At 47.7% G+C, this 12,238-nt stretch overlaps 1 protein-coding gene across 2 annotated transcripts in view; it reads left to right on the top strand.

The window, feature by feature from the left end:
- Positions 1-10,870, top strand: part of LOC148142881 (uncharacterized) — a 38,766-nt gene extending 27,896 nt beyond the window's left edge. The window contains exons 1-2 of one of the 2 annotated variants that reach the window (XM_087973880.1): positions 1,767-1,863; positions 9,218-10,870. In XM_087973880.1, the coding sequence (XP_087830006.1) occupies positions 9,628-10,344 (717 nt within the window). In that variant the 5' untranslated portion in view covers positions 1,767-1,863; positions 9,218-9,627 and the 3' untranslated portion in view covers positions 10,345-10,870. Of the gene's footprint in view, positions 1-1,766; positions 1,864-9,217 lie in introns of those variants that run through there. The other variant, XM_087973879.1, reaches the window with a different exon arrangement.
- The last annotated feature ends 1,368 nt before the right edge of the window (positions 10,871-12,238 follow it).

Here is a 12,238-nt window from a genome sequence, read left to right as displayed (position 1 = left end):
CAAATCTTTATTCAATTTCCACCACCTGGAAGATAGGAAAACACCTGGGTAACCAGTGACAAACACTGCCCTTCACATCAAAGGGCAGTGCTGTGTGATCAAAACAGTGAAGGGGAGGGTAGGGACTAAATCAAAATAGAGTTGGAGGGAGAAATGATGCACTCCACTCCCTGCGGCGCCCACCTCTCCCTGAACAACTCCAGGGTGTTGGTGGACACTGCGTACTCCTTCTCCAAGGACACCCGGACCCTCACGTATCTCTTTCATTCTATCCCTTTATTTGGTGATTACTTGCACCCATTATTCCTTCATTTGGTAATTCCCTGCACCCAAGCCTAAGCCTATCATACTTATTAATTACTTCACCTGCTTTTCTTTAAATCTGCCTTATTTGGCTGTCCTTGTTCGTTACAGCCTTCCTGTTGATTTGTCCAGTTCCTCTTATCTTATCTAACCTTCTGACTTCTGAGATCATCCTTTAATATCTTGATAGTCCAAAACGCAGACCTACAAACTATGAGCTTATTGCGAAATGCCCCTGCTGCCCTTTTATTTGTGGTCAGCTACAAGTAATTTCCTTGCTTAAAACTATTTATTAAAAGACCCTTTATATTCTTTAAAATCAACGTACAACTGACAACCTGAAATTTATCTCTATCAATCCCTACCCTCATTCACCCATCGTACTCTTTGCTACCTTCCCCCACCCTCTTCCCTGACCTATCCCCTCCAACCCCTTCCCCATTTACCCATTGTACTCTATGCTATTTTCTCCCACCCCCACCCCACCCCACCCCCTCTCAGTTATCTCACCACCCTGCAGGCAACCTGCCTCTATTCCTGATGAAGGGCTTTTGCGCGAAGCGTCGATTTTCCTGCTCCTCGGATGCTGCCTGAACTGCTGTGCTTTTCCAGTACCACTCTAATCTAAAGTGGATTGGCCATGCTGAAGTACCCATAGTGCCTAGTGATGTGCAGGTTAGGGTGGATTGGCCATGCTGAAATACCCATCGTGCCCAGGAATATGCAGGTTAGGGTGGATTGGCCGTGCTAAATTACCCATGGTGCCTAGGGATGTACAGGTGAGGGTGGATTGGCCATGCTAAATTACCCATAGTCCCCAGGGATGTGCAGGTTAGGGTGGATTGGCTATGCTAAATTACCCATAGTGCCCAAGGATGTGCAGGTTAGGGTGGACTGGCGATGCTAAATTACCCATAGTGCCCAGGGATGTGCAGGTGAGGGTGGATTGGCCATGTTAAATTACCCATAATGCCCAGGGATGTGCAGGTTAGGGTGGATTGGCTATGCTTTATTCCTGATGGTGGGCTTTTGCCCGAAACGTCGATTTTGCTGCTCCTCGGATGCTGCCTGAACTGCTGTGCTCTTCCAGCACCACTAATCCAAAATCTGCTTTCCAGCATCTGCAGTCATTGTTTTTACCCATGCTAAATTAGGCATAATATGCAGGCAAGGTGCATGACTCAGGGATAAATGAAGAGCAATGGGGCAGGGGAATGGGTGTGGGTGGGTGACCCTTGGGAGGGTCGGTGAGGCCGAGTGGCCTGCTTCCACACTGTGGGGATTCTCTGAAGGGAGGGGTTTTTGGAAAGTGTGTTCTCCCCCCCGTCTGCTGCAGGGGCAGCGCATGCGCAGTGCGGCGTCCCGCTGTTGGTTTCGTCCCGCTCCTCGGTCCTTTATGGACGTCACAACGCGGAAGTGGCCCTGTCAGTTTCAAAGTGAATCTCCCGCCCTCAGGACGACTCTTCATCCCGGGAGGGAGACAGAGATGGGAGGAGGGGAAATTGGTCACTTGTAGCAACTGGAGTGAATGCAGGGAGGGAGCAGACTCCGCAAACTCAGGTATGTGTCTTAGTTACCCGGGTGAGGAGGAACTGAAGGATAGAGATTGGGAAGGGGGAGGGCTGGATATCTTTTCTGTTTTGATGTTTAAAATGCACCCGATTCCCACCATTAACAGCCACAGGTACAAGTACAGCACATGCAATATTCCTCATTGCAACTTCAAGCCGGTTTTGCATCCTCTGTTCTTCCACCTTGCTCCAGCACATTCAGCTTCTTTCCCTCATTCCCATTCCCCCCTGTCCTGATGTTCCAAGCTGACCCGCAAAAGATCGGTTTGTCCCTCCATTCTTTCCCGGTGGCGTCCATTACTCTTGTCTATTTCTTGCCTTATCCGGCCTTGTGCGTGAACAAAGTGTTAGCGTATATCCTCTTTCATTGCAAGCTGCTTCCTTGTTTGCGAAAGCAACATTTCCTCCCATTTTTCGCCGACACTGAGCCTTCTGACCTCCTTGATTGTGTGTTTTTTTTTGTTTTTGCAGAAGCAGGAAACAGATGGTTATAACTGTACGAGCATATCTAGCTTAACCTACACCCCCTCCCCTCACAGCACCTTTATCTGTTTGTCTGTAACATCCACCATTGTTTACAGGCACATTTCATGTATGCACATTTTAGCTAATACAAAAGCAATTATATATTTCCTTTCATTCTTAACTCCACTCTTGGCTGAAACAATTATACCCTGGCGTTAGTTCATTTACCTTGCAGAAGCAATTATGGTTGCAGAAGTAACATTGCTTTACCTATATCCCACAGGGGAGACCCTACAACCTTGTATAAAATAATGTGAGGCATGGCGAGGGTAAATAGACAAGATCTTTGATCTGGGATTGCTCATAGGTTTAGGGTGAGGCTGAGATTTAAAAGAAACCTCAGGGGCAACTCCTATATCCAGAGGGTGGTGTGTGTAAAGAATGAGCTGCCAGAGGAAGTGGTGGCTGCTGGTACAATTACAACCTTTAAAAGGTATCTGGATGGGTATATGTTGGGAAACATTTAGAGGGACATGGGCCAAGTGCTGGCAAATGGGACTAGATTGATTTAGGATATCTGGTCAGCATGGACTGAAGGGACTGTTTCTGTGCTGTACATCTGTGATTCTGGCTTGCCACAAATGTTTGTCACGTCTGTATGTTCAGTTTCTCCCTGGTGTTGGTGTTAATGCCTTGGTGTCTTATTTTGCTCCCCACATCCTGGGGACATTAACCGTTTCCTATCTGGTTGTTCTGATGATCTGGACTACTGTCCAGATCTTCGGATTTCTGGGATTGGTCAATAAACACACCTGGAAATGACTCTTTTGTCAATCATACAAGCAATAGTTTATTCTTTGATACAGCCAGGTCAGTAGACTCTGATCAGCCCAGAAGGATTAGATTCCAACAGTGTGGAAACAGGCCCATCGGCCCAACCAGTCCACACCTATCCTCTGAAGAGTAGCTCACCCAGACCCATCTCCCTATAACTAATGCACCTAACATTATGGGCAATTTAGCATGGCCAATTCACCAAACTGTACATCTTTGGATTGTGGGAGGAAACCAGAGCACCTGGAGGAAACCCATGCAGACATGGGGAGAATGTGCAAACTCCACACAGCCAGCCCCCGGAGGCTGGAATCGAACCTGGGACACCTGGTGCTGTGAGGCAGCAGTGCTAACCACTGGGCCACCGATGAGTACTCCTAGAGTGCCAAAAGAATCCACCAACTTTTACAGAGTTTGTATAGAACTTATGTACATTGTTTAGAGTCAGACATTGGTTGTTACTATGTGATCATGCTCAATCAGATCCCGCGAGGTCCTCATGCATTTTTGACTTAGTCTAGGGCGGCACGGTGGCTCAATGGTTAGCACTGCTGCCTCACAGCCCCAGGGTCCCAGGTTCGATTCCAGCCTTGGGTGACCGTCTGTGTGGAGTTTGCACATTCTCCCCGTGTCTGCGTGGGTTTCCTCCGGGTGCTCCGGTTTCCTCCCAGAGTCCAAAAATGTGCAGGTCAGGTGGATTGGCCATGCTAAATTGCCCATGGTGTTAGGTGCAATAGTCAGAGGGAAAATGGTTCTGGGTGGGTTACTCTTTGGAGGGTCAGTGTGGACTGGTTGGGCCGAAGGGCCTGTTTCCAAACTGTAGGGAATATAATCTAATCTATCATAATTTCTTGTAGACAACCTGTTCTTGGAATCGTATTTGTCCTGTCTGGCGGTTAGGATTAAACCGTTACTTCTGCGATTGATGGTTAGGTTCACATTTGCAGTTTTTTTCACTGGATTGACATCAGTCTGTGGTATCTTGTTTGTTCTGAGTCGTGAGTATCTGCCTGACTCAGTCCCACCGAGTTAGCCAAGCAGAAGCCATTTTGTCCTACCTCCCATGTTAAAGTGGAGATTTGAGGTGGCCCAGGGAATCCTTTGAGAACTCAGACCTGTAAAGCCTCTCTCTTGGTTTGTCCTGGAGATCATACTCTTTGGAATCCTTCCAGTTGGAGCAAGGTTGGCTGAGACTGACCTCTGCATCCTCCTCAGATGTAGGTTTCATCAACTTGTCCACTGGCCAGGACAAGGTACTGTTGTGGGAACAAGGGCTCCGACAGTGACCTTCTGAGGGACATCTTTGCAATCCAGGACAAGGAAATTGGTAGCTTTACCTTAGCTGAAGAAATAATAGTCTGGTTTGGTGTATATTACGGAGAGTTTGTCAAAATAGGTTACTGAAATGTTACAGCAGGGGGTCTGGTCAGGTCGACAGGAGGAAAGGGTTGACGTTTTGCAAGAGGGGTTGCTTGAGCTCTGTTTTAAAAAAAAAATGGGCCAAATGACTCGAGCACTCGCACTGTATGGGAGACAATGGTCCTCAGAATGCTGTTCCCATTGGGCTCTCCCTTATCTCTATTGTACATGGTCTTGGTGACAGTATCAGATTCTGAAAAGAGAAAAGGCCTTTCAATGCGCAAGGGAAGGGTTCCTTTCCAGGTCCATGTGCCACATAAGGCCTGCTGTACCCCAGCCAGTGTTACACCAGCTGTTTGTATACACAGACCGGAGCTATTGGAAAGTGATATTTCTCTTCACAGGGTTGGCAGTAGGAATTCTGACGAATAGAATGGAATCGGGGACTGGGGATGGGTCAAGTAAGTCACCTCCTGATAGAGAGGAGTAACATACTACTGCCTCTGAGGTGAATAGCGTTCTGTGCACCTGTATAAATAAGTTGTTTGTGGATTGAGGAGTTTCTCCTATCAGGCTTCCCTTTTCTCAAGTTGGCCCGACCTGCAAAAAGGGATGGTGTTCCTGAGTTGATCATTTTTATCCTCACTAGGCTTGCGTCTGCAGGTAAAATAAAAAAAAATGGTAACGACATGGTAACTCCCACTGATTTCTACTGTCCAGATGGACCATCTGGTCTTTCTGATGTAAGAGTCCATTGCAATAATCAATCTTCATCACATTCCACACGTCAAAGGCGTCTGGTCCGGTGCACTGGACGACATCTCCTCAGCATGGGCGGTGGATAATCTCTGATCATTCCTGGTTGCATCCATACTTAGTGGCGTTCCCCATCAGGATGTTGTATGTGATCAGAAAGGTGAGGAGATAAGCGATTCCCCCACATGTCCCTCCTCTTAGTTCAAGTATCTGTAATAAGATTAACATTAGAACAACAGCAAAATTCAAAAACCCAACTGGACAGGGTGCACTCCTTTTGTTGAGATTCCAGGATTCTCTCCTCCTCTTCCCCACTTTTGATTGGTGTGGTCAATCAATTTACAATGGTGCAGTTGGACCCAAGCTGAGCGCCCAGCGACTGTGACCGCCGTAGGGGTGGGAGGTAAAACCTGGAAAGGGCCATCGCAACGAGGTTGGAGACCTTTGCCAGTCCAGTTCTTGATGAGCACCAACAAACCAGGCTCTACCCGTGACAAGGCTGAAAGGGAGGGAACATCGCTGTAGGCCGCACGCTCCTGGGAGTGAAAGGCACGCATAACATTAGTTAGAGCAAGAACACAACCAATCATTGCTTCGGTCATGTGGTGGAAGTGGACTGAGAAGGGAGCCGAATCGTTCCAAGGGGTACGGAGGCGGTGACCAGAGAGACTCTCAGTTGGAGTCAGTCGTGTCTTGCCTGCAGATATGGATCGCATCTGGAATAAGGCCACAGGGATTAGCATAACCAGCACAGAAACAGACCCTTCGGTCCAACTCATCCATGCCGACCAGATATTCCAATCCAATCTAATTCCCCCTGGCAGCACCCAGGCCATATCCCTCCAAACCCTTCCTATTCATATACCCAACCAAATGCCTCTTAAACATTGCAATTGTACCCACCTCCACCACTTCCTCTGGCAGTTCATTCCATACATGCACAACCCTCTGCATGAAAAGTTGTCCCTTAGGTCCCTTTCAAATCTTTCCCTTCTCACCTTAAACCTATGCCTTCTAGTTTTCGACTCCCCCACCCTGGGCGGAAAAGACCTAGGCTATTTGCCCTATCTATGCCCCTCATGATTTTATAAACCTCTCTACGGTCACCCCTCAGGCTCTGATGCTCCAGGGGTAAAATAAATGCCCCAGCCCCTCTGTCTGTGTAACTGGTTAAAGCTCCTTCCCATTGTCAGTTCACTGGGACACACACACTTATTCTGTGTAACCAGTTAAAGCTCAGTTCACTGGTAGTTCCTCTTTGAAGCAGGTCGAATGGATTTCTCTTTCCAGATTCAACCCCCCAATGATATTGAGTGACCCTGTCAGATCTTGTTATGGAATTTCTTCCAAGATTTCTGTCTGCAGATCCTCCCCTTCTGATACCTGTTAGCAAGTTGAAATAAATCATCACTGTCTCTACCGAGTAGAAACTCTGATTATATTGTATGTGTCTGTGTATTTAAAGTACTAACCCAGGAACATACAAATGGTATTTTTGATTTAAAATACATAGGAGACATGAGGAAGGAGATGTCAGGACCTGGCAATCTCTAAACCCTAACAGGATGTTCCAAGTGGTAGTGCAAACATTTCAAAATGAAGTGGATGGCCATAGAGCTGTACAGCACAGAAACAGTCCATCTCATCCATGCTGACTAGATATCTGAAATTAATCTATCTTATTTATCAGCACTTGGCCCATATCCCTTTAAACCCCACCTATTCACATACCCATCCAGCTGTCTTCCTCATTCCCCGTTTTACTTGTACTGATACCTTTGGGGATCTCTGAACTTGGACAGTAAGGTCCCTTTTTTCCTCAGCACTCTTGTCGGGGTCTATTATTTATTGCTTACTTCCTTCTCTATTAAGATGAGAGTTGTCCCTCCAGTTTGCTGTTTGATTCGTTGTGGCAATAGAGGAGGCCAAAGATGGTAATGTCAGAAAGGGGGTGGGAAGGGGAATTGAAATGGGTGGTGACTGGGAACGCTGGTCAGCTCTGTGGACCCAGATATGATGCTCAGTGAACCATTCCCCAAGTTTGCGCTCGCTCTCCCCGATATAGAGAAGACCACAACTGGCAAACACATGGCAAATGCAGTACCACAATATGAAGTTATAGCCTTTGCTGTGGGGAAAAAAAAAGTAGAAAGGAAGTGCATTGTTTAAATGGAGATGTAATTGGATGTGGAGAAAGTGAGAACTGCAGATGCTGGAGATCAGGGTCAAAAAGTGTGGTACTGGAAGAGCACGGTAGGTTAGGCAGCATCTGAGGAGCAGGACAGTTGGCTTTTTGGGCACGAGCCCTTCATCAGGAATGATGTGTGGATGGACAAAGGAGCCCCAGCGTCCTCCTACACCAGTCACTGCCAGTTGTCAGACAGGTGCAGCAAGCAATCAGCAAGGCAAGTGGTATATGAGCAAGAGGAATTGAGTTCAGAAGTGGGGATGCCTTCCTGCAGTTAGGGTGTCATTGAATATATTCAAGGCTGAGTTCATCTGATTTTTGAACAACAAAGAAATGAATGTTTGTGGGGGAAGGCAAGAACATGATTTTAAGACCAGTACAGAACAGCTCCAGAGTCATACAGCACAGAAACAGACCCTTAAGTCCAACTAGTCATAGAGATATACAGCATGGAAACAGACCCTTCGGTCCAACTTGTCCATGCCGACCAGATATCCCATCGCAATCTAGTCCCATCTGCCAGCACCTAGCCCATATCCCTCCAAACTCTTCCCATTCATATATACCCATCCAGATGCCTTTTAAATGTTGCAATTGTACCAGTCTCCACCACTTTCTCCTGCAGCTCATTCTATACATTTACTACCCTCTGTGAAAAGGTTGCCCCTCAGATCTCTTTTGTTTCTTTCCCCCCTCACCTTAAACCTATGCCCTCTTGTTCTGGACCTCCCCTTCCCCCCACCGCAGGGAAAAGATTTTGCCTATTTATCCTATCCATGCCCTTCATGATTTTATAAACCTCTATAAGGTCACCCCTTAGCCTCCAACGCTCCAGGGAAAACAGCCCTAGCCTCCCTTTAGCTCAAATCCTCCAACCCTGGCAATATCCTTGTAAATGTTTCTGAGCCCTTTCAAGTTTCACAACATCTTACTGATAGGAAGGAAACCAGAATTGTGCGCAATGTTCCAAATGTGGCCTAACCAATGTCCTGTACTGCGACAACACAACTGCCCAAATCCTATACTCGGAGGATTGGGAAAGTTTTCAAAACTTACAAAAGACAACTGGGAAAGAATGGAGGGAAAAACTGAACCTTTGAAGGTCAGCTTGGAGGCATCAAGGTCTCAGGACAGGGGGGGTAGGGATGACCCCAGCTATGGGCCACGTGTGAGCAAACGGTTCCAGATTGATTTACGATATCTGGTCGGTACAGACGAGTTGGACCGAAGGGTCTGTTTCTGTACTGTATACCTCTATGACTCTGGCTTTCCACTAATGTTTGCCGTGTCAGTATATTCAATTTCTCTCTGGTGTCGGTGTTAAGACGTTGATGTCTCATTTTGCTTCCCCTTCCCAGGGATGTTAACCATTTTGTGTCTGGTTGTTCCTCAAGAAGCTGCGTGGCAGGTTCACCCTGAATTGACACACATTGTATTTGCTTCCCAAAATCAGACCTGCTCACTCTCAGCAGGATCCCAATGTTGTGAAAGATATTAACTTTCAGGTGGTGGTATCAAAATTCAGAGTGATGTCAGTCTTGATGTTTTTGCTTTTTCTGCCCCTGTAAGATCCTGAATCAGCGCCTGCAGGGGAATTAGTTAGAGGGGGAGAGAGAGTGGGATGGTGCTTTCCATTTTGTGGAATAATAAAAGAAAAGAATATTCCACAGAAAGTAGAAATGCTTGTTCAGAATTTCTACCCTGCACTGACAGTGATGGCTTTTGTAATCTCTTTTTACAGCGTATTTGAAGATCTGATGGCGGAAGTTTCTCAATCAACAGATGAAGGGCTTATGCCCAAAACATTGACCCTCCTGCTCCTCGGATGCTGTCTGACATCCCTGTGCTTTTCCAGTGCCACATTTTTCGACTGACTCTCCAGCATTTGCGATCCTCACTTCGCTGTCAATGTCTGACAGTCACTCAGTCCACCAGGACCGCAACGATTTTCGACTGATTTCTCTGAGAGGGATCAAAGCTTTTTGGTTCCTGACTGAGTGAGTATGTTTTCAGCATCACTGGGACTGGACGAGAGACCCCACTGTTGCAGCGCACTGTGCGTGGAGCGTGTAGCAGCTATACGACCTGGAAAGAGGAATTCACGACAGGAAGGGGCTGGAAGTTCGATTGTGTGTGGCTGAAGCTTCATCCATGGAGAAACCTGAGGAATCCCGCCCCGTGGAGAAACCGTGGAAGTGTGGCGACTGTGGGAAAGGCTTCCGTTTCCCGTCTGCCCTGGAGATTCATCGGCGCAGTCACACCGGGGAGAGGCCATTCCCCTGCACCGACTGCGGGAAGGCCTTCAGACATTACTCCCACCTGCTGGCCCACCAGCGGGACCACACAGGGGAAAGGCCCTTCAGCTGCCCAGATTGTGGGAAGGCCTTCATGTTTTTCTCTGCCCTGTTGGCCCACCGGCGGGTCCACACGGGGGAGAGGCCGTTCACCTGCCCTGAGTGCGGGAAGGCCTTCAGCACTTCCTCCACCCTGCTGATCCACCAGCGCATCCACACGAGGGAGAGGCCATTCACCTGCTCTCAGTGCGGGAAGGGCTTCATCTGCTCCTCCCACCTGCGGAGCCACGAGCGGGTCCACACGGGGGAGAGGCCCTTCAGCTGCCCCAAGTGCGGGAAGGCCTTCAACACTTCTTTCACCCTGTTGGCCCACCAGCGGGTCCACACGGGGGAGAGGCCCTTCAGCTGCCCCGAGTGTGGGAAGGCCTTCAGCACATCTTTCACCCTGCTGAGGCACCAGCGGATCCACACCGGGGAGAGGCCGTTCACCTGCTCTCAGTGCGGGAAGCGCTTCGCCCGCTCCTCCCACCTGCGGAAGCACCAGCGAGTTCACGTGCCATCGCAGGGGGATTGAAGGAGTGACGGCCGAGTGCCATTATCGATTGGACTATCAATCCGGTTCCGGGGACTCCCGGGTTTGAATCCCACCACGACGGATGGCAGAGGGAGTGGGTGGTGCGGGGGAGAAAGCCCCCATCTGATTCACTCTCTCCCTTGTTAGGAAAGGGAACCGCCATTGTGGGAGAGTATTCATTCAGTCATTCCATCTGCATCCTTCACTCGGTCTGGCCTACACATGACTCCAGACCCACAGCAGTCTGGTTGACTCTACACTGCCCTCTCCCCACTGGCAAATGAGCAGGGAGAAACTTACCAGGATACAGGGTATGGGTTGAAATTGCTGAGTGAGGCAATACTTCCTCCGGATTACGGCTGTAACAAGGATCCAATTACAACCTGGTGCTGCCCAATAGTAAAGACAGTGGGGTATGTGTGGGCTTTGATCTTGAGCTGTTTAAAAAGCAGCTACTTTGTCTATGCCTTTTTGCAGGGGGGAATCTGAAGATGTAACTAAGTTGAGTCACAATAAAGGTTACCTGAACTTACCGCCGGGCTCAGACTCTCATTGAAAGCTTTGAGCTGGAAGACGTTTTTAGTTTAAAGCTGCTCCTTCGTTTCAGCCTCCTGCACTGAGTTTCCAATGTCATGTATCAGATGGAGCAGTGAATGAGAAGCGAGTATCGTGAGAAATTGTAAATCTTTCAGGTACTGCGTTGTTTCATCAGCATTGTAAAGTTTACTGACAGCACCAGGAGGTGTGGGCTGTGTTCACTAGAAATGATGTGGAGGTGTCGGTATTAGTCTGGGTTGATAAAAAGAAATCACCCAATACCAGGTTGTTGTCCAACAGGTTTATTTGGAAGCACTAGCTTTCTGAGTGCTGCTCCTTCATCGGGTAGCTGTGGAGCCGCATTGTAAGACACAGAATGTATATCAAAAGATCAGTATCATGCAACTGATGGAATATATTGAACAAGCCTAGATTGCTGTCAAGTCTTTCATCTCTTCGAATGGGTGTAGGTTTTGGTTCATTAATGTGTAACTGCCAGTACATCTTTTAAGTCACATTCTTGAGATGACTTTAGGTTTTATAAATAAGATGACATCTCAGCTCAGACAATGCATTTAAAGATGTGAGAATTGAGTCTGAAAATGTGTTGCTGGAAAAGCACAGCAGGTCAGGCAGCATCCAAGGAGCAGGAGAATCGACGTTTCGGGCATGAGCCCTTCTTCAGGAAAGGGCTGAAGAAGGGCTCATGCCCGAAACGTCGATTCTACTGCTACTTGGATGCTGCTTGACCTGCTGCGCTTTTCCAGCAACACCTTTTCAGCTCTGATCTCCAGCATCTTCAGTCCTCACTTTCTTCCTGAGAATTGAGTCTGACAGTATTCCAATCTTGAGTCAGACTGGTTCTATTTCCAAATTCATAAAATATTACATGGATTGACTGCCTGGAAATTGTGTGCTTTTTGACCAAAATTGAATACATCTGCAAATATAATTCTGCCAATACAAATTCACCCCATAGAATTGTGTGTGGGTGCATGTGAGTTTGTGCGTGAGAGTGTGTACATGCTTGGTAAAGTGAGTGTGATGGGTCATATTATAGAACAGACAGACATGGGGGAGTGGTGTTCAGGTACATAGTTCGTTAGAAGTTGCATCACTGATTGACAGGGCAGTTAAGAAGGCATTTAGCAGCATAGCATTCATTGTTCACACCATTGAGTACAGGGGTTAGGACATCATGTTGAGGTTGTATAGGATGTTGGTGAGGCCACTTTCAGTGTACTGTGTACAGTTCTGATGGCCCTGTAATCAGAAGTATTCTTATCACAGAGGGTTCGGTAAAGATTTACCAGGAAGTTGCCAGGACTGGAGGGTTTGAGTTATAAGGAGAGGCTGG

This window comes from Chiloscyllium plagiosum, unplaced genomic scaffold, assembly GCF_037043375.1.
Source record: "Chiloscyllium plagiosum isolate Xiang-an unplaced genomic scaffold, Cpla_swu_hap1 HiC_scaffold_27, whole genome shotgun sequence".
Taxonomy (NCBI): Eukaryota; Metazoa; Chordata; class Chondrichthyes; order Orectolobiformes; family Hemiscylliidae; genus Chiloscyllium; species Chiloscyllium plagiosum.
This window is presented reverse-complemented; position numbering and strand designations above follow the sequence as displayed.